This window comes from Lonchura striata, chromosome 6 (genome assembly GCF_046129695.1).
Source record: "Lonchura striata isolate bLonStr1 chromosome 6, bLonStr1.mat, whole genome shotgun sequence".
NCBI classification, from domain to species: domain Eukaryota; kingdom Metazoa; phylum Chordata; class Aves; order Passeriformes; family Estrildidae; genus Lonchura; species Lonchura striata.
Genome location: NC_134608.1, coordinates 50,780,607 through 50,805,000, shown reverse-complemented (window position 1 = coordinate 50,805,000; position 24,394 = coordinate 50,780,607). Strand labels below are relative to the sequence as shown.

The 24,394-nt window shown below is 43.1% G+C and overlaps 1 protein-coding gene across 6 annotated transcripts in view; it reads left to right on the top strand.

Annotated features, from left to right (window-relative positions):
• The first annotated feature begins 6,890 nt into the window (after positions 1 to 6,890).
• The window catches only part of LMO1 (LIM domain only 1), a 65,292-nt gene continuing 47,788 nt past the window's right edge, over positions 6,891 to 24,394 (top strand). The window contains exons 1-2 of one of the 6 annotated variants that reach the window (XM_021529495.3): positions 11,078 to 11,149; positions 16,380 to 16,481. In XM_021529495.3, the coding sequence (XP_021385170.1) occupies positions 16,457 to 16,481 (25 nt within the window). In that variant the 5' untranslated portion in view covers positions 11,078 to 11,149; positions 16,380 to 16,456. Of the gene's footprint in view, positions 6,944 to 11,049; positions 11,150 to 13,747; positions 13,939 to 15,805; positions 16,606 to 24,394 lie in introns of those variants that run through there. The other 5 variants (XM_021529496.2, XM_077784285.1, XM_021529497.2 and 2 more) reach the window with 5 other exon arrangements.

The window sequence follows — 24,394 nt, the reverse complement described above, 5'->3', positions numbered from 1 at the left end:
CATCTTCTAGGAACTGATCTCAAGGGCCCTGATGGTGTATTTTGTTACATGAAAAAGATGTCAAGCTGTTAGGTCATATTATTAAGAAAGGTCCGTATATGGGTATGAGGAGTTGCACTGGGGTCAACAAAGCCAACCCATTCCCACCTTTTGCCTTCAATAGGCTGCCCTGGAAGTTGTGCATCAGTTATTGGACCATTCTTTAGCCCCATCATTGGCATAACCCATGTAAACAGATAAGAAAATGACAAAAACAATTAAAACAACCACTGTTCCAAAAGGGGGCATGGGGAGGGTGGCCAGGTTGTGTTAGCTCAGGGTTCCACTCTTAGTTTATGTCTAGTCAGCCATCTAGCCTCTATTTTCTAATTAAATGTTTGTGCCAAGAGCACCTAAGCATTTATGAAAAGTTTTATCAGCCACCTGACTTGCTTTGGTGCCCAAGAGACTTGCTAGAAGTGTATGGAAAACATGCCAGACCTGGATTAAATTCCAAGTCTCCCTAGTTCCAGTCTAGTTCTTTAATTGCAGGACCTTGTGCCTCATTTCCAAAAGTTTTATTATATCCCCTTGTCCCTAATATGTGTCAAAGTAATATTTGCTTGAGAAAAGCACTCATCAAAGAAAGGGCATGTGAGTAATTATATCACACTATTACATGTGGCAATTTAACTCTTCACATGTTGGAGAAAGAAAACCTGGGGTTTACTGCTCTTGCCTGAAATGGAACAAACTCACTCAGTGTCCTTGTGCAGACTGTCTCTCTTGACTGAGACCTCCTCATGTGATGCCACCTGCGTTATTGTGGGCTTAATTGCAACACTTTTGTTGTTGTTAGTTGAACTTATTTGCTCTTGAGCATGTCATATTGCCCTGGCGTGTTTTCTTTTTTCAGACTTAACACAGTGCTCCTAAAGCCAACTTAACAGAGACTGCTCTACTGAAAGCTTTCTGAAATCATTCTTAAATTATGGTGCATAATCACTTGAAATTAAGTCAATTCAAATGTAAGTTTAATTTGGCACCTTCCACTTAACTGATTCCTAGTGTACAAGAGAAAAAAAGCTTCAGTTAAGTACTTAAGATGACATTTAATTGGTCCTGAGTATCACTACTCTGTGTAAAACTCTGTAGTCTTTAAAAACTTTAATCACTTCCTTTCAGTCAGGGCTAGATTTCTTAGATATAAAAAAGCTTTAAAGTGACACCCACCCACCAAGAAATTTGTTCCAAACTCCACAGCTGTCCTCAGTGCTTCTTTGTACCTCTTGATAAGTAAAGGGTTTCTTAGCTGGAAAGAGTTTAAAAACTATCAGGGATGGTTGTTGCTGGTATTTTTTAGTTCTAATTAAATGAAGTCAGGGAAGCACTAGTAAATAAGCAGCTGGAGGAAATAAGGAATTCTCATTGCTTCTGAGGAAAACTTTTTAAATGGGCAAAAGGTTTAGCAAGCTCTTTTAGTGCTTTCTGCTTAGCCTGAAGAGTTGTAGCTCACTAGGCTGAAACTGGAGTACCAGAGAGAGAAGTGGAAAGTTATCCAAAACTGCTCACTTGTTTAAAAGTAATATATACATTATTGTTAGTCATTCCATGGCATTAGATCCTGCAGCTACATTTCAGTTAAGTGTTCTTCCATGGGCATGTGCTCTTGTTTCTTTTTTGGCAGTCATGTTTCTCTCTAACACTATTTTAGTACTTAGATGGCAAGCTACATTTTATCCATATAATGTTTAATTTAATAAGGCAAAATGTGATTATTTGGGTTAATTAGAGCATGTAAGAACTCTCTGTGTACGCACTTTTGATAGTCACTTTTAAACATGTGCTTATATATATTGATTTATAAATATCTGAGGTATATTTATGCAAATTTGATATACTAGCAATGCAAGGCATTATAGATCATTTGCAAGAGTGGTGCAGTGTGAATTCACATTTAGGCAGTGAGCAGCATTCATTAAATGTCCGTGCTTCAGCTGTGTGCTTGCAGGGTGGTATTTTTTCCTCCAAGGCTTAGCTATTAAATCCACTGTAAAATACTGCAGAGTTGTATCTCAGCCTTTTTAAGTGATCACTTGACTCCAGTGACTGGTATGGAAGCTATAGTCAAAATATGTCTATTTAAAACAGATGTAGTCATTAGGAGGCCCTCCAAACTGTGCTTCTCAGCTTCTTCTAAGTCAAACTTCTTCTAGGTCAAAGCATCTCCTAGGCAGGTTCAGAGAGGGATGATTATCCCTGTTTCCCCACGTGTCAAGTGTAACCAAACTGCTGCATTGACAAGGGGCTAGTGCCATAAAAATAGGAGCCACTACTTAGTTATCAGACAAGTTTGTTGCCATTCATGCTCCTCATTCTGTCTCACTCGTGCTATTTAAATGTGGAGCTAAATATAAATATTGGCCCTTGCTTATCAATAGGCACGGTAAGGAATTTTACTGCCCTGAATGCTGCTCGGGGTTAGCTTTGGATGGCTGTTTGTGGCACCACATTGCAACAGCCTGGACAGAATACCACAGGGAAGGTCCTTGGGGCCTCTGTGATCCCAGAAAAGCTGAATGCCAGTGCCCAGGGTGAATTTAAGCATAGCATGATGAGCAGGACAAGTGGGCAGTAATAATCTGCGAGAGAGAGAAAGAGCAGAGCCTGAGCAGGGCCTTGCCAGCAGCAGGAAAGATTGCTTTCCACACTGCCCCAGCCATGACCTCAGGATAGGGATTTCTGACTGACCCTGTGCCATGAAGCATTAAAAACGCAACAAAATGATCCACTGGGCTCTCACTTCTTGACCTCCCTGTGAGCACAGAAGCTTTTCTAGCTCTCACTGAGAGAATGATATCATTTCTGTAGTTATCTTTACAGCTTTCAGACTGAGTTTCTCACCTGCTTTAAGAAAGCTGTAGCAACCACTACCATTTCTTCCAGTTATTCTCTTGTTTTAGTCCTTGCACTTCTGTCATTTTGTGATGGGCCAGAATAATGTGAAATTATCCAGACAACATTTCAGTTGTCTTTTCCTAATTTGTCATTTTTTTCAGATATCCAACACATTCTTTAGGACTAGGGGCTTTCTGCCATTGTGTACAGAAAGTAGACAGAAAATGAATAGTTTTTCATGGGGAAAGGACTTGGTGGCCTTCAAGCACAAAATCTCCTGGTCTGTCCTGATCCTGTCACAGAAATCATCCCCTTCTCTAAGTGTCTAGCATGACAAGGGAAGAAAGGCAGTAACTGTGGGTTTGGATATAGATCTGGGTACAGTTGAGTCGACTTCCCAAAGCGCCTCTGTAGGAAAAGCTCTGCATGATACAAACAGGTACTGCCACTTATAAACCGACGGTACAGGTATGTTCCTGGTGCCACAGGGCAAGGTCTGGAGAGCATTTCCCATCACCAAGTAAAGCAAACAGTGTCTTGAAGCAAAAGTTACCACTGCTGAGAGTTTCAGTGGTGAGGCAATTTGGGTTGCACCCCTGCGTAAACTCTAGAGTTGATCAGCATCACCCTGCTGCTTGCATGCTGCCCATATTACAGTTATTCCATGTTGCTGTAGTGTGGAACATTGTGATCAGCCTCTGGATGCTCCTAAATTAAGGCAGATCATCTTTGCCTCCTAAGAAACCTCCAGAACCCAGGTGTAGCCATAAAACTGCTAACAAATGCAAGCTGGCTGCAGTTCAGAATTGGGCCAGTACTTTTAACAGCATGAAATTTTGTTGTAGGCCCTCTGGAAGGATTCTGTAGATGAAACATTGAACTGGAGCAAAATCAAGACTGAAGTCCCCTGTGTGGAAAAACAGGTGAAACAAAGGTTAGCTATGTTTGAGAAGGGGGATGCATCTCTCATTTGTATTACAGATAGAGTCTGATGACATTAATTTGGAAGAGGTGTATCTTTCTTTACTGTTGACTTATGTTCACAAATGCATTCTAATGTCATAACCTCTTTTGTCTGAGTTGGCATCAGTGGAACATACCGACCATACCAATCTCATCAACATAATCAGAAAATAAGTTGATATTTTACGTTAGTAATTAAATCCTAAGCTCTACCCACTTTGTTAGGGCCTGAACTTCTACATGTACTTTCATACTGCCACTGGTGGCTTTTTGTTTGCATTACAGCAGCCTGAGAGCAAACGAAAGGCAAGATCCAAGATAGGAAGGCAAATTGGCTTTGCAAACATGGCAAAGAAAGTGTGTGAAATCAAATGCCAATATTAATGCAAGACATCTGCTCTCTGTTCCAGTTCTGAGCGAAGTAATCCAGTCCTAATTATACACTGCTGTGTCCTCTACCAGCTAAGGAGAATGGTGCAGCCATTCTTAGTACTGGTGTATAAATTTCTTTTTGGATCTGATAGATACATTAGATGCAGGGGAGGCTTTTCATTTTTTGACTGTCAGTTGCTTCAGGTAGCACAAAGAGAGGGGGAGGAGAAAGGTTGCAGAAGGAAAAGATCAAAATCTTCCAAAAAGGACTCTGCTCCTAGAATAAAAAATTTTCCTAGAGAACTTTCCCTGCAGACCTCAATCAATACTATTCTCATCTGAGTGCACATATTATTCATTAAGAAATATTGGCAAGATGTGCACTATAGTGTATGCCTTCATTAGACCCTCCACCTGCCTGCTTTTATCAGAATATCCTCCCTAACTTTCATCTTCATTGAACTTTATTCTGTCTTTGGATTCAGAGAGAAATCTTGTAATTTCACAGCATGGATTTATTTTAAAACAAACAAACAAACACCAAAATATTCATCTCTCTGGTGTGAGAGATGTTAATGTGTTTGTGTATGTGTTTTCTCATCTCACACATTAATGAATCAAGAAGATTATCACCATTAGATTCAGATTGAACTGGATGCTGATGAATTCAAGTGCAAAACACAGCCCAGTGCAACAGACCCTCCCTAACATGGGAATAGCTGGAATTCCTCTGTTGTGCGTTCAGCTGCCACACCACATCCTTTGTGTGCACCTACAGCTCCTGTGCCAGCAACCATTTTCCTATGGGGTCAACATTTTTAGATGATATGCTGTTTGAATGATGTTATGAAGATCTGGCAAATGTCATCCATGCCAAGTAGAGGCAGAGTGAGCCACAAAACATAGGGGACACTGGCAGTGTCTTAGGTTATTGTTATCACAAAGCAACATGAGCCTGACATTGCATTTTATCTTTTCAGTTCTTGTGTTTACATCTCCAACTATTCTGTGTCGGTCTTGCCTGATCTCTTTAGTGCAAGGCAGTGAAGAAAGAAACTATCTTATTGAAGAAGGTCATTGGGATTTTTGGACAATATGTTGTGGTCTAGCTCCATAGCTGGGATCCCTGTGTGCTGCTGCAGTTTAAAGAAGAGCTGATAGTGAGAGATGATGAAAAGGCAGCTCCATGGCTCTGTCTCTGTTCACCCATCCCACATTTGATTAGTCTCTGCTTGACATCAGGCTGGGAGCAATAAGCTGTGATCATAACAGAGTATGTGGCAACAAGCCTGAGAGCTCCATGTGTCACTCCAGAACCAGACACTGTCTCACTGGATTCCTCCACAAAACAACTGAGGCAGATGTAGGGATGCCAGATTTGTTTTTCAGGTCTATCTACTCCTATCTGCTCTACCAAGGTGAGGAGTAAAAGGCAGGACTATCTGCAGAACACTGCAGTAGCAATGGACTTTGAAGTAAAGAATATACAGAAAAGTCAATTATTGATCCAAATGAAAGTGAGGAACATTAGGAAAACACTGTCACTAGAGTTTATTCATAAATTCAGAGGTCTGTTTTTGATGGGATATGTGTGTTAAGGATTCATTGCCACTTAAAGAAGCTGCACAGGCACTGTTGTGTGAAGAGGTGGCAGAGTCAGAGTTCATGTGTTGGTTTACTCAGGAAGATTGGGCTAAAGGTGCACTCCTGAACTTTGCTGAACTTCAGTTTGATATGGATTGAAACCTTACATCACTGTTGAGACCTGATGGACCATACAAATGGAAGAACACATCCCACTTGAACCTGGGAGAGTTTTGAGAGGTGGAAGGAGAAAGGAGGCTTCTATTGGGAATGCATGTCCTGTATTTATGCTTTTCCCAGGGAAATCTAGCCTGTCCCAGCTCCATGTCTGGGCCTCCTCTCACGCTGTTCACTTGGGTCCTTAGACCTCTCCCTGCCTGTGTTGGTGCAGGGCAGCCAGACATTGGCAGATCTGCAGTGTGTCACACCAACCTCACCCCCCAGCAGTTTGTACCCACTCACAAAACCTTCCTGATACCACTTTATCAAGCAGAAAGAAACTTCATGTATTCCATTGCAGCTGAGCTGTTCTGGACATGAGAGATGCAGAATCTGCCCATTAAACATCTTATGAAACAAGAAACAGTCCAAAAATTCAGGTGTTTCTACTTTTATTTTGGAAAAAAAATCCTTTTAACTTTTTCCTCTGGAGAGCAGCAACACAACTTCTGAATAACTAATTTATCCACTGTAAATTTCTCTAAAAGGTCATTACAGATTTTAAAGCCTAATGGCTTAAAGTTACAGTCTTATATCACAGTGGCAAAGAACTTATTCTCTAGAGATTTTATTTTTGAAGCTTTCCCGTTTTCTTCTATCAAAGGAAATGCTGTATTTTTAATATACAGTTTATTAAGGGAGAACTTATATTTATTAAAATATTTAACAATTATTTCACATAAAACATAGTAACAGAATTGAGTGATTTATTTTCACAATGCATAGGCAGAGAAGTAGAGCAAGCCAGAGTTTAGAAATAATTGAGGTCTGTAGATCTCAGGTATGTATTTAAGTGGTCTTTTGAACTGCCACCCATGTTCTGTGTGAACATAACTTTTCAGAGTACTTGTGATTTTCCTCCTTTACAGGGCTGCTGAATTGCAGTATGAGGTCAGGCCCGTGGTCACTCTCTTCTGACACCAGCAAGGTAGGTGTAAGTGATTCTGAAATAGGTAAAAATAGAGATGTTTTATAGCTAATTTAGTACAGACCTGTGCAAATTGTCTCAGTTATTTGTGTGGATTCGAGAAATAAAACCCATGTGTCAAACTGGCAGATAAAAGTCTCATTTGCTGAGAAATTTGACTTTGAAAACAACTGCTAAATTCTCCATGTGCAGGGTAGTCTTTGGTATGGCCTGGTGCTGCTTCACTGTGGGATTCTGACTGTCACATGTGACTTAATCACCTTCCTTTTTTATTTTGATTTTTTTTTTCTAATCCTGTCAGCTGAAAGATAAAATAAAAAACATATTCACCTTCCTGATGAAACATTATAATTCCCAACACTGAAACATTAACCAAGTCCTTAATTAAGAGAGACTGAAAGTAGAAGAATGCTTTTATGTCATCAGCTGGTTTTTGCTCTAGTCATCTGCCTCATTCAAGCATAGGATAATATGAAACCTCATGGGTCTGCTAAAGGCTTGATTTAAGTATACTATGGACTTTGCAATTTAATAGGAATGGGGTGTTGTTCTTAAGAAACTTCATTTTCTCTTGCTTGTGCTCAAGCAAAAAGGAAAAAAGTACAAGCAGCTAGTGAGCACGAGCCTCAAGTTAAACCCAAGTCTGAGCCCAAGCTCTGGCTGCACAAAGGTGTGTTTATTCCTGCATGCCTCTTCCCTCACACACTAGGAATAGCAGGAATTAGAATTAGACCAGAAACTTTCCTGGGCAGAGCACAGCTGTTCCCTTTTTTCTGTAGTTCCTGCAGTATTGAGCGTGATGGCTTCTCAGAGCTGCCTAGCCAGGGAGTGCGTGGGGCACCAGAACTGAATGAAAACCAGTGCACATCAGTGATGAACTGGCACCTCAGCAGCAGTGCCGTCTGGTCCTCCTCCAGCAGCGAGCTGTTTTAGTGCTTTGTTCCACAGAATGGAGGGTTGGGGAGCTGAGGCTTATTCCCAGACACTGATCTGTGTCAAGTTTTCCCAGTAACTCGTTACGGGGCCAGTTGCCTACACAAGTGCTTTTTAAAGGAGTAATCTAGCTGTTCTTCTCTAGTGTCAAGATAATAAAATAATAAGTGTGGTAAAATTCTTTGTATGAGACTTTTAATCTACTGGGTGAAGGAGGCTCAAAAATTACTGAAACTTTCTCACTCCTCTGAAATAACTCTCTGAGCAGATATAATGGAAACAAACGCAGGACAATGCTTCATCACACTAGAAAAAGTAATTTACGTAGAGTGGGGACCTTTACACTGGGGTTTGTCTCTTCACCTTATTAAAGTTGTAAACCTAAAAATGGCCATGACTGTAACTGCAGGATTGCTAGCAGACTGTTCAAATTGCAGGATTTGTGTTTGGGAATGCAATGTTTTGGTGGTTTTGGCATTATTTTTCTCCCCTTGTGTGATGCTCTCTCATGCACCTACACAAGTGCAAAATTCTCTCTTGATTTTTCCCTCCAAGTCCTTTTCAGGCCCAATGACCCCACTTTTGTCGGCTCAAGCACAAACATAATTTCTGAGGAACGATATCAAAGTCAGTCTCTGTTTCCTCAGTTTCTTCCTGTTCTACCCTTGGCATCCCACCAGTGGCCTTGAGCTCCAGTGCACGCAGACAAACTTCTGCCACTCAGTAAATCTGTGCTTAGATTAAACCACACTATCCCTGTGGCACGCTCAGAATTAAGGCTCAAGAGTTGCATACCAAGATCTTGAAATTCTGGCTTTGCACCCAAAAGTCTCCTTGGCCACAGTGAGAAAAGGAATGGGCTCAAGGACCAAAAGCACGCTCAGGAACGAGTTGATGCACGATGCTCTCCAGGGTCAGCATTTTTCAAGTACTGCTGTGTTCTTTCAAAGGAGGGGGAAAAAAAAAACAAGCAAGATTCATGGAGTTAGAAATACCAAGTTCCTGTGGGTGCAGTATGTGCCACAGAGTGGAAATTAAAAACCAGAGAATTAACAGGGTTTGTTGTGTTACAAAGCTTGAAAGCATTTTTATCCTTATATGTGTGTACTCACAGAAAAACATACTGCACTAATAAAACAGAACTTTATGTTCCCAAGCATATTTATTGTTTGTTGCCAAGCAGTCTTAGCTGTGGGTTTGTTTGTAGGGGTGAAGAGGAGGTGCTTGTGGGGTTTTTGATCCCCTTGGCTATAGGTGATATGTACAAGGTGTGCCTTAAAGAGAATGGGTAGAGTTGCCAGGCAGGCAAGTTTAATAATGGGTATCTTGACAGGGGTGAATGTGAAGGGAAACTGAGGATGTGACAGTTCCCATGAGATGGTGTGCAGCACTATCCCCCCTAAAATCTACCAAAAATTATCTGTCTTCCCTCAAGGGGAACCAGCTTGAAGAAAAGTCCAAAAAAAGGCAACATGGTGGGACCTAAATAAAAGCTAATAGATGAGCCGAGCTAATATTAGTTTCCTGATATATAAAGCCAAATGGATTAATGGATCAGCTCATGCATTGCCTAAGGAAACAAAAAGAAAATCTTCAATACTTCTGTGCACATTGAGGACATGAACAATATGGGTCTTTAGAAAGTAAAAACCTAATTTGGGGGAATCAATTACTACTTCTTTTTTTTCTTACCCTTTTTTTTTTTTTTTTTTTTAATTTAAAGGAAGTTCACTGAGAGGTAAAACTTGGGTAACACGCCAGCCAGAAGTCATGCGTCTCAGACACCACAATGATGGTCGATCTCAGTTTGCATCAGCCTTGCCCGGGCTCTTTTTAGCATTCCAGCTTCAGCTAATGGAAATCAAGCCCATTATGGTAAACGTAGGAAGCAAGTACATTAATAGTGGGCACCGACATTAATTCAAATGGTAAACAATTCAGAACTGTTCCCACTACATACTAGATTATGTATCATCTTACCTGCTTCTTCAGAGGGCTGCGCCTTTCATGGGTTTTTAAAGTACAGAAGATTGTCTGCCACAGAGTTTTCTGCTTTAGTAAATTATTCCCAAATTCTGCTTCGCTCCCTCTCAGTCCCATATACTTTTCTTTTTTGTTTTGGATGCGAGCGCTTTTCCTCCAGAACTGACACAGACTGGCAAAGCCAATCTGTTCCTTACTTTAAAAACATAGATGCAGACGGGGCAAGTTTAGCAAAGGCAAGATGTGGGGGAAAATCTAACCGGAAGGTAGAAAGAAAATTCGAGCTTATTTATACAGTAACACGTGTGTTAGAGTAATGCCTCCCTTCCTCGGCTAGCGCTCCCCCATCTTCTCTCTCACACACGTATATACACACACACTTTAACTGTGCTTTTGTGTTTTGTCAGAATTAATGAGAAAAGTTCCCTTGCCCTAGGGGTAATTAGTGTCCTTGGAGTTAAATAAGCTAATACTTAGACACCTCTGGCACAGGCAATTATGTTTGTGTATTGAATAATTGATTCAAAGAGGGGGGGAAGGGGCTGCTAATCAGATCTGAGCATAATGAATTGATTTAATTAACAGGGGAATCTGAGGGTCCCTGGGAAATGTGTGCATTTATTCAGCAGCAGGAGAGAGTGCAAAGCACATAAATTGAGAGAGAGAGCGAGCGAGGCAGGCGGCAAGTGCTTTTGCTTTCAGTGATAGGTTCACATCTTTCCTCCCTCCCACCCCCCTTCCTTTGAATATAATTTTAGATTTAGAGTGAAATCAAGAGAAAAGCACTTTAGAAGCCTGGAAAGCTCTTGCAGTGGCAACAGCAAAGGGGAGAGAGGTTGTGAGCGATCACAGGCGATTACATTAAGACAATTTTTGACAGCGCAGGTTGGGCAAGGACGGAGCAGGGGGAGCAGCCCCCGATATTGGTCCTCCCTTACATATTTTCCTCTCCCCCCCCTCTTCCCTTCTTCTTTGATCCCTAAACTGGCACTCGAGCTGCAGCGGCGGGGCCGGGGGCGAGGCGGCTGGTGCAGGAGCCCGGCTCCAGCTCTCCGGCGCCCAGCGCGGCCGTAGCCCGCCGCAGCCCCGCTCCAAACTCGCGTCCCGGGGCAGCGCCGGGGCGGCCGCGCCGCTGCCCCCGCCTCGGCAGCGCCCCGGTGCCCGGCCCGGCGCCTCGCCCGCCCCGGAGCGCAGGGCGGCGGCTGGAGGGGGAGCGCCCCAAGGAGCCGGAGCGGCGGCGGCGGCGGCCGCCCTCGGCGCCCGGGACAATGGTGCTGGACAAGGAGGACGGTAGGTGGGAGCGGGGCGCGGGGCCCGCCGCTGCCGCCCGGGCGCCCCGGCGGCGGGCGGGAGGCGCGGACGGGGGTCGGAGGGAGGCAGCGGGGCCGGGAGCTGCCCCGCGCCGCGGCACGGCGCTGCCGCCCGGCCGGTCCCGCGCACAAAGCGGGGCCGGGGGCGCCCGGGACGGCGGCCCCGCCGCAGCCGCGGGTCGCTCTCCGCGGTGGCCGGGCCGGGCCGGGCGGGAGGCGCGGGTGTTCCCCGCGGGGGCACGGCCGCGGCCCCGCTGCGTGCCGCGGCCGGCCGGGGACGGTCTGGCACTGCAGCCCCGGCTCCGGGCCGCCATCAGCGCCGCTGCCCGCGGCGCGGGTCCCCGCCGGGCCAGCTGCGCCGGCTCCCGAGGCCGCGGGTGCCCGAACGCCGCCCCGCGCTCCCGCTGCGGGCAGGGCGGCCCTGCCTGCCTGTGTAAACGGCCACAGAACGCCCCTGTGCCGGGCTGGCGGGGGCTCCAACTCGGAAAAGTGGATGCCGGGCTCAAGAGACAAGTGGGAGATGCTCTCCTTCGCTGTTCCCTTTTTTTTTTTTTTTTTTTTTTTTTTTTTTTTTTTTTTTTTTCCCCTCCCGTCCACTCTACCTCTTCTCCTTCCCCTTCCCCTCGTCTTCTGATCTGGAGTTTCTGCCTCGGAACGGGGAGAGCCTGCCCGCCGCGACACCGCCGAGCGGGACGGGGCACGGAGAGCAGCCCCGGGCCGGCTGGTGCGAGCGGCCGTGCGGGAGGGGCCGGGCGCTGACAGCCGCAAGGTTAAATGCTCGCCGCTCCAGAGAGGTGCGTGGCGAGGGAGCTCGCTGCACGCTCGTCACATGCCTCTGGGCCCTCGGAGAATCCCTCTCCCAGCATCTTTTTTTCCTCCAGTTTCTTGAAGCCCTCTGAAGCAAAGCGATGCAGTGTTATTAATGGGGTCTGGAGTGCTCACATGTGTTGGAGAAGAGGGAATGAACTTATCTAACTGGTCAGTGAGAAGTAACAGTAGAGACTTTCCTCATCCTTCGCCCCCTGTGCACTTAGGTAAAAAGATTAAGCAATGACCGAGGAATTAAACACGGGCAATTTCTTACTGGTGTGTGGAACACGGTTTGTGTTTCTCTCCAACCTCACTTTCAGGGGTAAGCCTGCGTTGCAAGAGTCCCCTGAATTTTGCTTAGCTGCTGGAGGAAAAGGGAGGAAGGGCTCTTAACATCTCTATTAATACCCCTTATTAATAATAACGGGGTGATGTCTTCATCCCGGTGGCTCTCTGTCAGGGGGTGCCTGCCAGCCCGCGTCTGTTTCCGTGTGATTGACAGGCTGCCAGCAGGATGCTGCCTCCATTGCAGGGGCGAGAGGCACAGGTGAGCTGCGAGGAGAGACCGAGATCTGAAGAGGGTTTCCTAATAGGGCTGTTTGGGCTCTTTCAAGTGTCTCAGACGTACTCATTAAACACGAAGAGCTCGGGAATGGCCTGACGGTGCTGTAAGGAAATGAAACTAGAACCCCTGATTATCCAGACAGTTCTCAACAGCCTCCTTCCAGGAGATTTTATGAGTGGCTGTGTGTAAAAGGGAATAATGGTGGTGGGTGGGAGAGGTAAAGAGGAAATTAGTGCGGGATGCACTTAAAAAAGGAGCAAAGTAGGAAACAAACTGATGAGAAGGATGTGAAGATCAGAGCAACAAGGTGCAGTAATGCCTAAGACTCTCCTGTGCTGTTGATGGAGTAGTTACGCTCGAGGAGAAATTATGGTCACTTTTAAAGGTGTCCTGGAGAAATAGGGGATAGAAGGTGAGACTCAGAGGAGAAACTCGTTTTATGAGGAGGTCATTTTACCTTTGTAAGTTTCTTTCTGCCTGAGTCAAATGGGCTCCACTTGCCCGCTCATCTGTGAATGTTGAAAGGGGATGCTGGACCTGCATAGGTTACAAATGGACTAAAATGGAAGCTTTTGCTAACTAAACCAATTCCTTTTGAAATCAAGCTTGAATGAGCTTGTTGATAAAAATGGGTCTGTTTCACTCCCATAAATGGCTCTTTTTCTTTCCTTTTATTTTTCTTTTTCCCAGAAGCCGGTCTGACTTTTACCATCTAAAAATCCCAGCGTTGTGGCTACTATCCAATTCTCCCCTTGATTTAAGAGGCTTTGCCATGTAGAGTTTTTCTTTGAGGGGTTTTCTTCTTTAGAGGTCTCTGGCAGCGGTGGGGGTATTGATAGTTACTACTGCATAGAGGAGCAGGATTTCAGGTTTACCCCTCCCAGAAGTCCTGGTGCATCACAAGGAAGACACTTGCTGCCTTGTAGACATGAGCCCCTTGGTTTTGCATCCCTGAAGGCCACTTGGGAAGCTGGGCCATGGCCACTGGCCTCAGGGGCAGCTGCCCACTCTTTCAGCTTGGCGCCTTAGGGCTGTGTGCCAGCCCCAGTGTGACACCAGGATTGCCCCAGCGGTGCGATAACTGCAGATTTGTGTTTCCACTGCGGGTTTGTGAGCAAAAAGCTTCCTTGGCGAGCACGCTCTGTGGTGCAGAGAAGTAGTAGAGACTCAATAATACTTTTCTGTGGGTCTTCACGAATATCATTGAGGATGAAGGGGCAGACTGAAAAAATAACAACAATAATCATGTTTCTGACTTGATATGTTGTGGCAACACGTCAAGTTATGTCAGGGAGGTAACAGCATTTTGTATGTTTGGAGTGACATAATATAGCTTGACTGATGCAACATGACTTGATATTAGAAAATACTGGTTCACAGTGGAACTCTGGCAGGTATCTTCCCCGAACAAATGTTAGCAACTGAGAGAAGAGGGACGAGAGGGGTGGGGGAGAGAAAGGTTGAGAGAGAAGAACTTCAAGGTTCTCATTTTAGTCAGTTCCACTGTGTAAATCACAGCAGAATTTGCTGTGGGCAAGCCAACCTACGCACCGTGCAGCGCATTTATATATTTCAAGATAATGAGAGTTAAGATATTTCTGAAATACGTAAATGTTTTGATCGCAAAGACCAGATTTCTGCTTAAAAAAGTAAACTGACATCAGGTAGCATGATTAATTCCAACAGATTGTGTTAATTGTAGTTGACTTAAATTGCTGTACAAATGTGTTGGGGGTTAGAAAACTTTTTTTTTAATTGTTGGTGTGTGAAATGAGTAAGCAGATAAAGTGTTTAAAAAAATCTGTTTGCACAGGGAGTAATCCAGCCTCTATGACATGATGGAGCAGTAAAGGAATAAAATGTACATTGATCCGGTACTGCATATTTTTTCATGAGTGCATTATGTCTGCTAGTTTGCTCTGCTGCAGAAGTCATCTGTGACAGACAATAGCTAACTTAATTTTTATCAAAACCTTGCCTTTCTTGTAGTTACTAAATAGTGGAAGTTGAAATGTACCATATACTTTGGGGTAAGTCTGTCCTTTTTGAAGGTGGCAGGATTGAAAAGTACACAGACAGATGGAACATTTTTGGAATTCACCATTTCCTGACAGAGGCCAATAGTATATTGGAAATGGTGAAGTGCCTCAAATCTAAAAAAGGCTGTGGTTTTGTTAGTTTTTGCTCAGATCCTTTTAACTATTAGACTTTAATCTTTGGGATAAAGTCCTCCTCCTTTCTAGCTTGTGACACTTCCTAAAAGAAAGTGATTATTTATGGTGGTTGCACTCTTATGCTAAAATACATATTCAGCACTTGCAAACTAGTATCACTAGGATACAGGAGTTGTTGGAAGCACTAGATGAAAACAGCTCAAAGTGAACCAATACATTTAACATCAAATATTCTCAAGGACTGTTAGGATTAAGTATTGTGAATGAAGGGGGAAGGAAAAGCCACTTCAGCTGGGGATAAGGAATCTAATTAAAAATTGGTATTAAGGATATATAACTTGATCCCGCTATCATGCTCTTTAGAGTACCGTTGTATCAGTTGTAAAGGGGAGGAAGAAGTATCATTAAAGCAGAAATGAAATGTTTTCTCAGATTAAAAGACTGAGATGAGTGAAACGGTGCTGTTGATCTTGGTAGCGAAGTGTCTGATCCCTCAATCCTTGCGAGAGCCATTGGAGACAACAGATGACTTGTCTGAAAACGGAATGAGAGTTGCAGGATGTAGGATAAAAGATGTGGGGCCCCAACTTGTCGCTTTATATCTGAGCATTGATGGCATTTCTGAAAAGGGTTTGTATCGTGTTTGATTAGGTAAATACAATTTAATATCGACCTAGTGAAAATGGAGCTGAGTTCTCCGGAGTACACCCTGAAACTAATACCGACGTGTGAAAACAAACCCAAAATGTTTGTGCGGAAAAATTAGTATCAAGTTTTAGGTCACCAGAGACGCGTGAAACGCAGCTGGGAGCAGCGGGGCTGGCGTAACTCAGCCGCGGAGAGTTGAGAGCCTCTGACCTGCCCGAGCTGCTGCGTGGCGCCAGACACAATCCCCGCTGGCAGGGAGCGGGGCCGGGGCAGGGCCGGAGCATCCCCCGCGCATCCCCGGAGCATCCCCGGAGCATCCCCGGAGCATCCCCCGCGCATCCCCCGCGCATCCCCGGAGCATCCCCCGCGCATCCCCCGCGCATCCCCCGCGCAGCACAAGGCGGCGGCGGCGGCGCAGGTGGCCCCGGCCGGCGGCACCTGGGCGGGGGCCGGGCGGGCTGCAGGTGGTGCTGCTGAGCCGGGAAGCCGCGCTCCGCCAGGAAATCCCGGCAGGAGCTCCGGAGGGGGCCCTGGGAAACGCGTGCATTTATTCATCGCAAGTGTGCAAGGCTCACCAATTGAGAGGCAGAGGCAGCGCTGGTCGGGTTTAGGCATTCTAGCCTCTCCGAATGTAATTTCGGATTTAGAGTCAGCTTAAATCCAAAGGGAAAACACTTTATAAGGCTGAAAGCTGTGTAGTTGCAACTGCCAGGGTTATGAGCTATCAAAGGCAATTACATTAAAATAGATTATACTGTGTAAATTGAGCCATTTAGAAGGTGAGAACCAAAGAAACAGCTCTGATCCCCCTTCTTTCTAAATTGCAGTTTTAGTTCCTTGCAATTCTGAGGCACAAAAGTAGGTGAGACTGCTTTTGTATCTGCAAAGTGCTTTATTTCTGAGTGTAATTCTAACTGAGTGCAATCTAGGTTAAAAGCTGGACAACTGGGTAATTAGAGCTCACTTGCTGCTAAAGGACGATCAGCTGTACCGTAGCTCATTTGTGTTCCCAGAGACTTGCTCTCCTCTCCCCTGAGCGGAGGCTGCTGGAGAAGAAGCATCTGTGCCCGGACTTTTCTTGATTGCGGAGATGATGGTGCTGGACAAGGAGGACGGTAGGTGGGCTGAGATTGTGTAAGCCTGTGCTCGGTCTCTTCTGTGTGCTGCTAATGTAGAAATAAATAGTTTTGAAACAGATGTGCGCTGTGCATTTCAGAGCTTCTGATGTTTTTCTCTTGTGTAGGTGAAAGCATGCTTGCTCTTTATTTTATTTTTTTTTATATCTCATCTCTGACATGATCGGACAGCCAACACGGGTTTACTCCGGGCTCTGTTTGCTGAAGGACATAGCAGAAACAGCTTGATTTTTTTTGTTTTTTTAAATATCTATGTAGATTTTTCTTTCTGCAAGTTATTCTAATATATCCATTTTAGCCTGTTTGTTTTTACAGCTTTTATTGTAAATCTAATTTTGAGATTTTTCTTTCCCTTTCATTTGCATGCCATTTAGGTCTCTTTAATGTGCGCCTTTAATATCTATTTCTCACAGCTTTTCTTCATAGCTATAAACATAATGACAATAAGCTAATAAGCCTCTGTGGCAAAAAAAATAAAAGCGTTGGTTTATTCTAAGAATTTACTTCCTTCTTTTAATAGCAGAAGTGGAGGTTCATTTGGGATGTAATTTCATGAATGAAGCAGAAGGAGAGCTTGACTGATTTTAAGACTTCACATATGCTTATTTTTTTAAGCTGACTAGTCCTTATCAAGGATGCTTAAGGGCAACAAATTGATGTGAGGAATATCAGTGTTAGTTAGCAGCCTGAATGACCTGATGCTATCTTTTGCACGTTGCCTGCCAGGGTGTGCAACTTAACTGCTCAGTCATCAGTAGTTTCTGGGATGAAGCTGGTAAGTTCCATCAAAACTTTTTAATGAGGTCTTTTTTTTTTTTTTTTTTTTTTTTTTTTTTTTTTTTTTTTTGCTGAGGCTGTTTTGTGGCTAAGGTCTTCCCTCATAGCTTGTACACTGAAAGCAAGGATTAAAACTGAGGCAGAGCAGAAGGCTTCTGTGGCCATCCACATGGACTTCCATCCATGGCGCTGCCGCTTCCAAGGACCTCCGCCTTGGTGGCACTTTGTGCGTGGAAAGTGGGAACTGCGTCTTAAATTGTACCAGGCATTTCTACCTGTTATCTCCTTATTTCATTCCACCTGTATAAATGGATAAAGTGGACCATGTAATGGATTTACCCGATCTTTTAAAATTTATTTCAGGAACCTCTTTAAGTGTTAAAAAAATAAGGTCATAGGCTGTTGCCATTCGAAAATAAGGGAAATTACTAAATATTTGTAAGACTGTAGACAAGAAATAGCTTTTTACAAGGAGCACAAGAGCTTGGAGAAATTGGGAGTTGGGCATTTTGTCAGTAGCATTGATTTTATTTGAATATATATATTGCTTTTTAAAATATTTATGAGAAAAATAACTTGTAATTCAAAGTCACTTACTTTCCTGTGTCGGAGTCATGCTAACTGTGTTTTGTGACTAGTACTGAAAGCTGCTGAGTACTATTAAGTTGAAATTATATGATTTTTATTCCACAACCCATATCTCTCTCCTAGTATTTTACAACTGAATTAGTACTGCACTGGAGAATAATTAGGAAGGCTTGACTATTGAAAGACCAGAAGTCTTCTGCTAAAGTTTCTCTTCCCTCTCTCCTTTCCTTGCCTCGCAAAAAAGGGAGTGTTTTAGACCTAGCATTTTGAGTTCTTACCTCATTATAAGTTTGATTTCTGAAATTCTCCCTCTGGCATGTTCACGCATGTAGAATCTGAATCTAGTTTCTGGGATGGTTTTGTTTCATGAAGCATTTGGGACAATGTGGGATTTTCACAAAGACTTGACACCTTTAAAATACAAGACCAAGCAGAAATGCATCATTTTGAGTGGCCCATTGTATGCAGATTCAATCAGATTTGGACTAAGAGTTGACCAATGCGAGATCAAAGTCCCTGTATAAATTGTCATGCCCTTCTGAATTTATTCCATGCTAATTAAGTTGGTATCTCAAAACTGTGAAATAATCTTACTTGTGGGGAGAAAAAAACCTAAATCATGGGCTTTATTTCTGTTAAGAAATTTAAGTTCCTTTGTTAACGCAGTAGTACTTGAACAAAAAAATGAGTAGATGTGGAGCATCTGTTACACATCTTCTAGATCAGCTTTGCAGTTGACTGGCCTGTGGATAAAAGACACGCTAAGTGCTTGAGTATTGCTTATGCTGGGAAAACAAACGAAGCTAACAGGGTTTCAAAGGCTTTGAAGCAGTGTCACTCTCAGAGGTGTTCAGTTGTTTTCTTTGGCAATATAAGTTGAAGCAAGCTAGTTTACTTTATTAGAGGCATAAGGCTACTCTTGTAACCTTCCTCTGACTAAGATGAATTTGGCTGACTGACCTTATTTCTTGCTGGACCACACGTGTTGTGCTGGGTTTGGGTTTTTTGGGCTTTTTTCCCCCCTCCTTAGGATTCATCTCTTTTAAAGGGCGGCAGCATTTTCTGTATTTTGCTAAATCTCCCTTTTCAATTTGTGCCTCCCTACAGAACTGTGTTCTGCTATGATGGAGCAATGCAAATCAAGTAGAATAGCCCAAATTAATTCTTCACATTGGCGGCAGTATGATTGCCTGCATGGAATCAATAATGCATCATAGAGGGATCAAATTTTGGAGTATAATGTGTGAATAATGCTTGACACAAAACAAAAATTCAGTCATCATAATAGCAATTAGGAAAAAGCTGCAGCTTATCCCAGCTGTAATCTCTGCTAACAATGAAGCACAGCCTGGTAATCAGCATGTATGGTATGAAATGCACTAATAGAAATCACGGCTCTTTGTTATGTGTGTGGGGGGTGAAACTTTCCTTTTCAGCTAACTTGTGCTGTGTTAACCAGACATGGCATCCTTCAACCAAATTGTGGAGTGTGTGTGCACTTGTGAAAACACTGATCAGCTGCATGTTCATCCCTATGTTTGCATAGACAGGAGCCCCACAAATCACAGGTCCTTTGTGTTTTTGAGCAGAACTCTGATTAAACAGATCACAAGAATAGGCTGAGTAAAATATCAGAGGACTCCATTAAACATGTATCTTGGTTTTATATTGAAAGAAAATTTCCGTTTCTTAAAAAATAACAGGAAAAACATGGATACTCAGTGGTTGTGTGCATTGGGGTTGGAGAATGGGTCTAAGGTTGATGAGAGGTATTTAGAGCAATGAATATTAGGTAATTGGAAACTGGATTAGTGGCAGCAGTTGGGTTTCCTCTTGTGTGAGAGCCCATCTTGTCCCACACAGAAGGTAAAAAAAACACAGCATTTGGAATTGGAAAAGCAGATAAATGGATTGTATAAGGGCAGTGACAGGACTTGTGCCCCAGCACCCTGGCCCGGACAGCAGGTCTGTGGGCTGGCTTCATGAGGGACTGTGCTAGCTGCCATATGGAGGTACCTACAGATAGGTAGATGGATGTGGAGAGACACCTATCTCCAGCAACACAGGTCCAGGCAATCCTGTTCTGAGGATAAAAGTCATGATGCACACAAGAATACAGCAGGCACAAACTGTGCCATGCAGGAAGAAGAGCTGTTCTGCGTGCTGCTGGTGTCTTTTGTTTTCCTTTGAGCGTACCTTGCTCAGGTGTGCCTGTTGAGGAGTCATGCAGAGAGAGAAAGGGAGATGGTAAGATGACTTTTCCTCACGTGACATGGAATTTAACTTTTCTGTTGTCTAATGTTCCTGAAGCTTTCTGTCTTTTTCCCTTTTATCTCTTGTGCCACTCTACCTCGGATTTTCTCCGTGGTCCACCAGTGTCTAGCTTACCATGTATGAAGAATCCCTACACATCTTCCCAGACATCACCTTATTCAAAAGCTGACCTATAAAGTTGCCAAAGCCTTTATTTTTGCCTGTTTAGCTGAGCTATCTGTTGGGTGTTTTGAGGGCTTGATCTTCACACATATGGGTTTGATGTGATTTTAGAGGTTTGGTCTGGCTTTAGTTCATAGCACAGTGTCCTTTTTCGAGTCAGAAGTGCAGCAATGGGTTAATATATTCACGAAGAGATGATAGAAAGTTGTCAAAGAAGTATTCTAAATAAAATTGGAGCACATTTGGCAGCAGAACTTGAGACTCGGTTTGGCCATAAACAACCAAAAAACCATTTGGACTGTTTCTCCAAAGCTGACCAAGTGTGGAGCTAGAGGTAGTTCTTCCTGGAGGTGCCCTCTGCCCCTGAAATGGCAAATATGGAAGCATGGCAGAAACATGGGGTAGTGAAGTAATTGCCTAAACCTATTCAAGAAGTGGAGGCTACTGTAGTTGGAGCACTGATAACCCAGATATCCATTTAAATAAATCTCACCCTATGGGAAGGAGTGAAAGTAGGTGGCAGGCCTAAGGGGGAGCAAACTGCTTTGTGTAGGAGTATGGCAGGCAATCAAATGGTTCCTAGTGTTTGTTCAGATGAGATAGCTAAGGATCTGGGTAGGATGTCATCATACGTCATCCCCAGATGCTGTTGACATGTGATAATTGCCTGGTTGACATAACAAGCGTTGAAACAGTGTAAGGACATTTTTCAGCTTGGATAATAGGGCAAAGGAAGCAGCTTGTTCTTGGAAATCAGTTTGCTCTAATTTTGGTTTAATGCAGTAGAAAGTGTACTTGATACCCTGGCAGCAGAACATAATTCGTCTTCTTTGGAGTTAGTGTTAAATTTTATTATCTTTCATAAATACAATGTGAACATGTCAGCGTGTTTGTCATAGCCATTCCAAAAATGCTCTCTTATGGTAGAATCTTCAGAAAAATTCCTTTTAAGAGCAGTGCATTATTAATAAAGTAATCCATTAGGTCTGGTGATAAAGGGTCACAGCAGAGTCTGAAATACGTTTCTTAAATGGTTAAGAAATTTATCATGGTTGGAGGATTAATTGATTTCATTTGGAAGCTTTCTTAAGGTTTGCAGGCATTGTGTTTAGGGATGGTTTTATTCTCTTTGGAAATGTGCTTTGCTGCTCAAAGTTTTGCTTTGCTGCATTAGCATGAACATTTCTGCTAAAGGCAAACTGTTCTTTTAGCATTATGACTGATTGCATCTGCGAGGAGTCCTACTTAGGTAAAGAATATGAAAGTTTATGGCAAATAAAGTATTGTACTTGAAATCAATTCAAAATCAGAATAATGGTATCAAGCATTTAGTGTTGCAGTACAAGAATAAAGAAGGCACTGCAGAGGCTGCTAAATGCTGAACTATAAAACTCCAATGGGTCTATATCTTTTGAAAATTGGACAGAATTGTCATCATTTAGAATACCTAGACATAGTTTTAAACCGTATAGAAATCACTGCCCCCAACTTCAATAATGTGCGGAACTGTTGCCAGGGAATGATTTATTCAGTGAATGTAGCTCCTATTCACTGAAGACTTGGGGGTGGAGGGAAGGGCGTTTCAAAATGAAAGTTGTTCACTATTAGATTAACATAATTAAACCTATCTGAGAAGAATTCACCACAGCTACTGTTTTTTTTAGTTCTCTGTGTGTGTGTGTTTTCTCTGTCCTCCAATGGGATGACTCCCAAGCCCAAGTTTGCAAGCATGATGTGGGGTGCTCTCCATTCAAACAGATGCTCAACTCTCCGGTGAATGTTCTTGCAAACTACTTTCTGCTTACATTCTGTATTGAAGCAGATAATGGGTGCTCCTGTCCAAATTTAGGTGGTTTTTAAGTTTCATTGAACATTTTTGAATTCTTTACACCAATGTTCAGAGTTCCTTGTGTGCTAATCAAAATCTGAAAGGGTGATTTGGGCAGTGAAAGTATTATTTGTCTTCTTTTTAAACAATTGATATCAACAGTTTTAGTTTATCTTAAAGAAAAAGTGGATGATCGTTGCATATTCATGACTGAACTGCAGAGAACTTGGACCAGAATTAAACAATTAACCCTCTCGCCAACATCCATTTGAGTAGAAGCCAGGGATGTTCCTACTTGGTTTATTATGGATCTGAGATATAGAAATGTATTCCGGAGGACTGTGTTTCTAATAAATAAAAAGGCATAATGAGAATGTAACTGGGAAGGAAGACAAAAGCAGCCATGCTTTAAATTGTTAATGATGGTGCCAGTGGCTGCAGCTTTACCACAGCTGTTTAAATTGATCAGCTAGTGAAAATGTTTTGTTTTGGCATTTTCCCTGCATGTGCAACTCTTTCGAAGGGACTTCTGGAAGCTTTTCAAAGGGGAATCATGATCTTTTTTTAAACTAGGCTTAGAGCACCAGAGTTTCCAATATTTTGGAATCCAATATTTAAGGATGCAGTTCGGTTTTTCTTTTGTAAAGTTTTTGGCTGATGAGCCATTATTCTTTATTCTCCTAGATTTCCTTTAACACTTATTTCCCCTTCCACAAATACCACGAATTACTCTCTACCCATAATAGCTGAGGCAATAGCATATTTCCTAGTTGTCCTTTTTTCTTTTTTTCCCCATCTCTATTTTACTGATGCTACAGAGTTTGATCAGAACAGCAGAAAGGGGCTATGTTGATTTGCTATGCATCTTTTGGTCAAGCATCCAGTGTGAAATTGTTCTATAAAATGTACTTTTTCAGAGAGAACTTGCTCCGAATTTCTTTCCTAGTTGGCTCTACCTTGCAGCTGAAGTGGGTTAAGCCACATCTCTTTATCGCTTGTATCCTTTCCTTCCGTTCCAGAGAAATGGGTATACCTTTCCAAAAGATGCCATCTCTTCAAAGCAGGTAGGGAGGAGAAGATTTGACTTCCTGTGTGTTCACAAGTGATGTGGTAGAGATGTTTGGGCAGAGGACTGGCTTGAGCTGGTGAGCCTTGGTATCTTTTCCAGAGCACCTCCTGCCTTGAGCTCATGAGTAGACCTGTCTGGGACCTTGTGTGCAGCCTTTTCCTGACATTCCTGGTGACAGGTGACTCCTGGTCAGGCCATGCCTTAGATGATGTTGAGCAGCCAGGTTTCTGAATTAATGTACTTGCAGTGAGGGTGGGTACTGAACATTATTCAGGATCCATTATATATTTATCCTTATACTCCTTTGTGGAAAATGATTTCTGTAAGTACCCTGTTACGGTTATGAAAGCCTAAATAAGCATCAGTCTCAAACCCTTTGACCTGTCTGCACAGAATGGAGATCTGTTTTGAAAAGGACTCCTTTATATCTGTTTTTACTCCATGCCCTTCCATTCATTTGCCTATACAAAGCAATAAAGGGTAAAACCAAAGTAACATAAATTGGTCTGTCTTCCTGAATCCATGTCTCGCTAATGTACCCAGATTAACTCAACTGTAAATTGTCTCCTTTGGATGTCGTGTCTTGCTAAAAGTTTCCTATATGATTCATGATTTGGATTGCTTTTAACAGCTATTGGCTAAGCAATATGGTAAATGTACAAGGTGATGCAATTGGCATTAGTGAGAGGATGCACAGGAGCATGTAATGCAGTCAATACTACATTAACTACTGATGCCCAATTACAGAAACTGGAAGAGTGGCTTTTAGGAGCATTAGGACTTGCAGAAGAGCTGAGATCACCTGCCGCTCCTTGCCTAAAAGCTTCACCCTTTACGCGCTGGGATCAAAGCAAACATTTAGTTGCTATTTTGTCATGTATAACAACGAAGGTATTTCTCCCCCCACCTTTTTTTTTCCAAAAAGTGTCACACTAATGCTTTTAGCACATGTAAAATCCTACCTCTGTATTTCAAACCTCTACTTCCATCTCCTGGGGCAAGACTTTATTTGAATAAAAACTCTTTAACCACCTCTGCATTTATTGTTTCTCTGAAGCTCACTATTTCAGCTAGTTTTCCTTTTAAAGAAATACTAAGTGATATTTAGTGTCCTATTTCAGTGTGCCAGAGCGGGCTCCCCATTGCTCCCCCTAGCTTCTTTCCCTTTTCTAATCTGTATGTGATTGTTTGTGA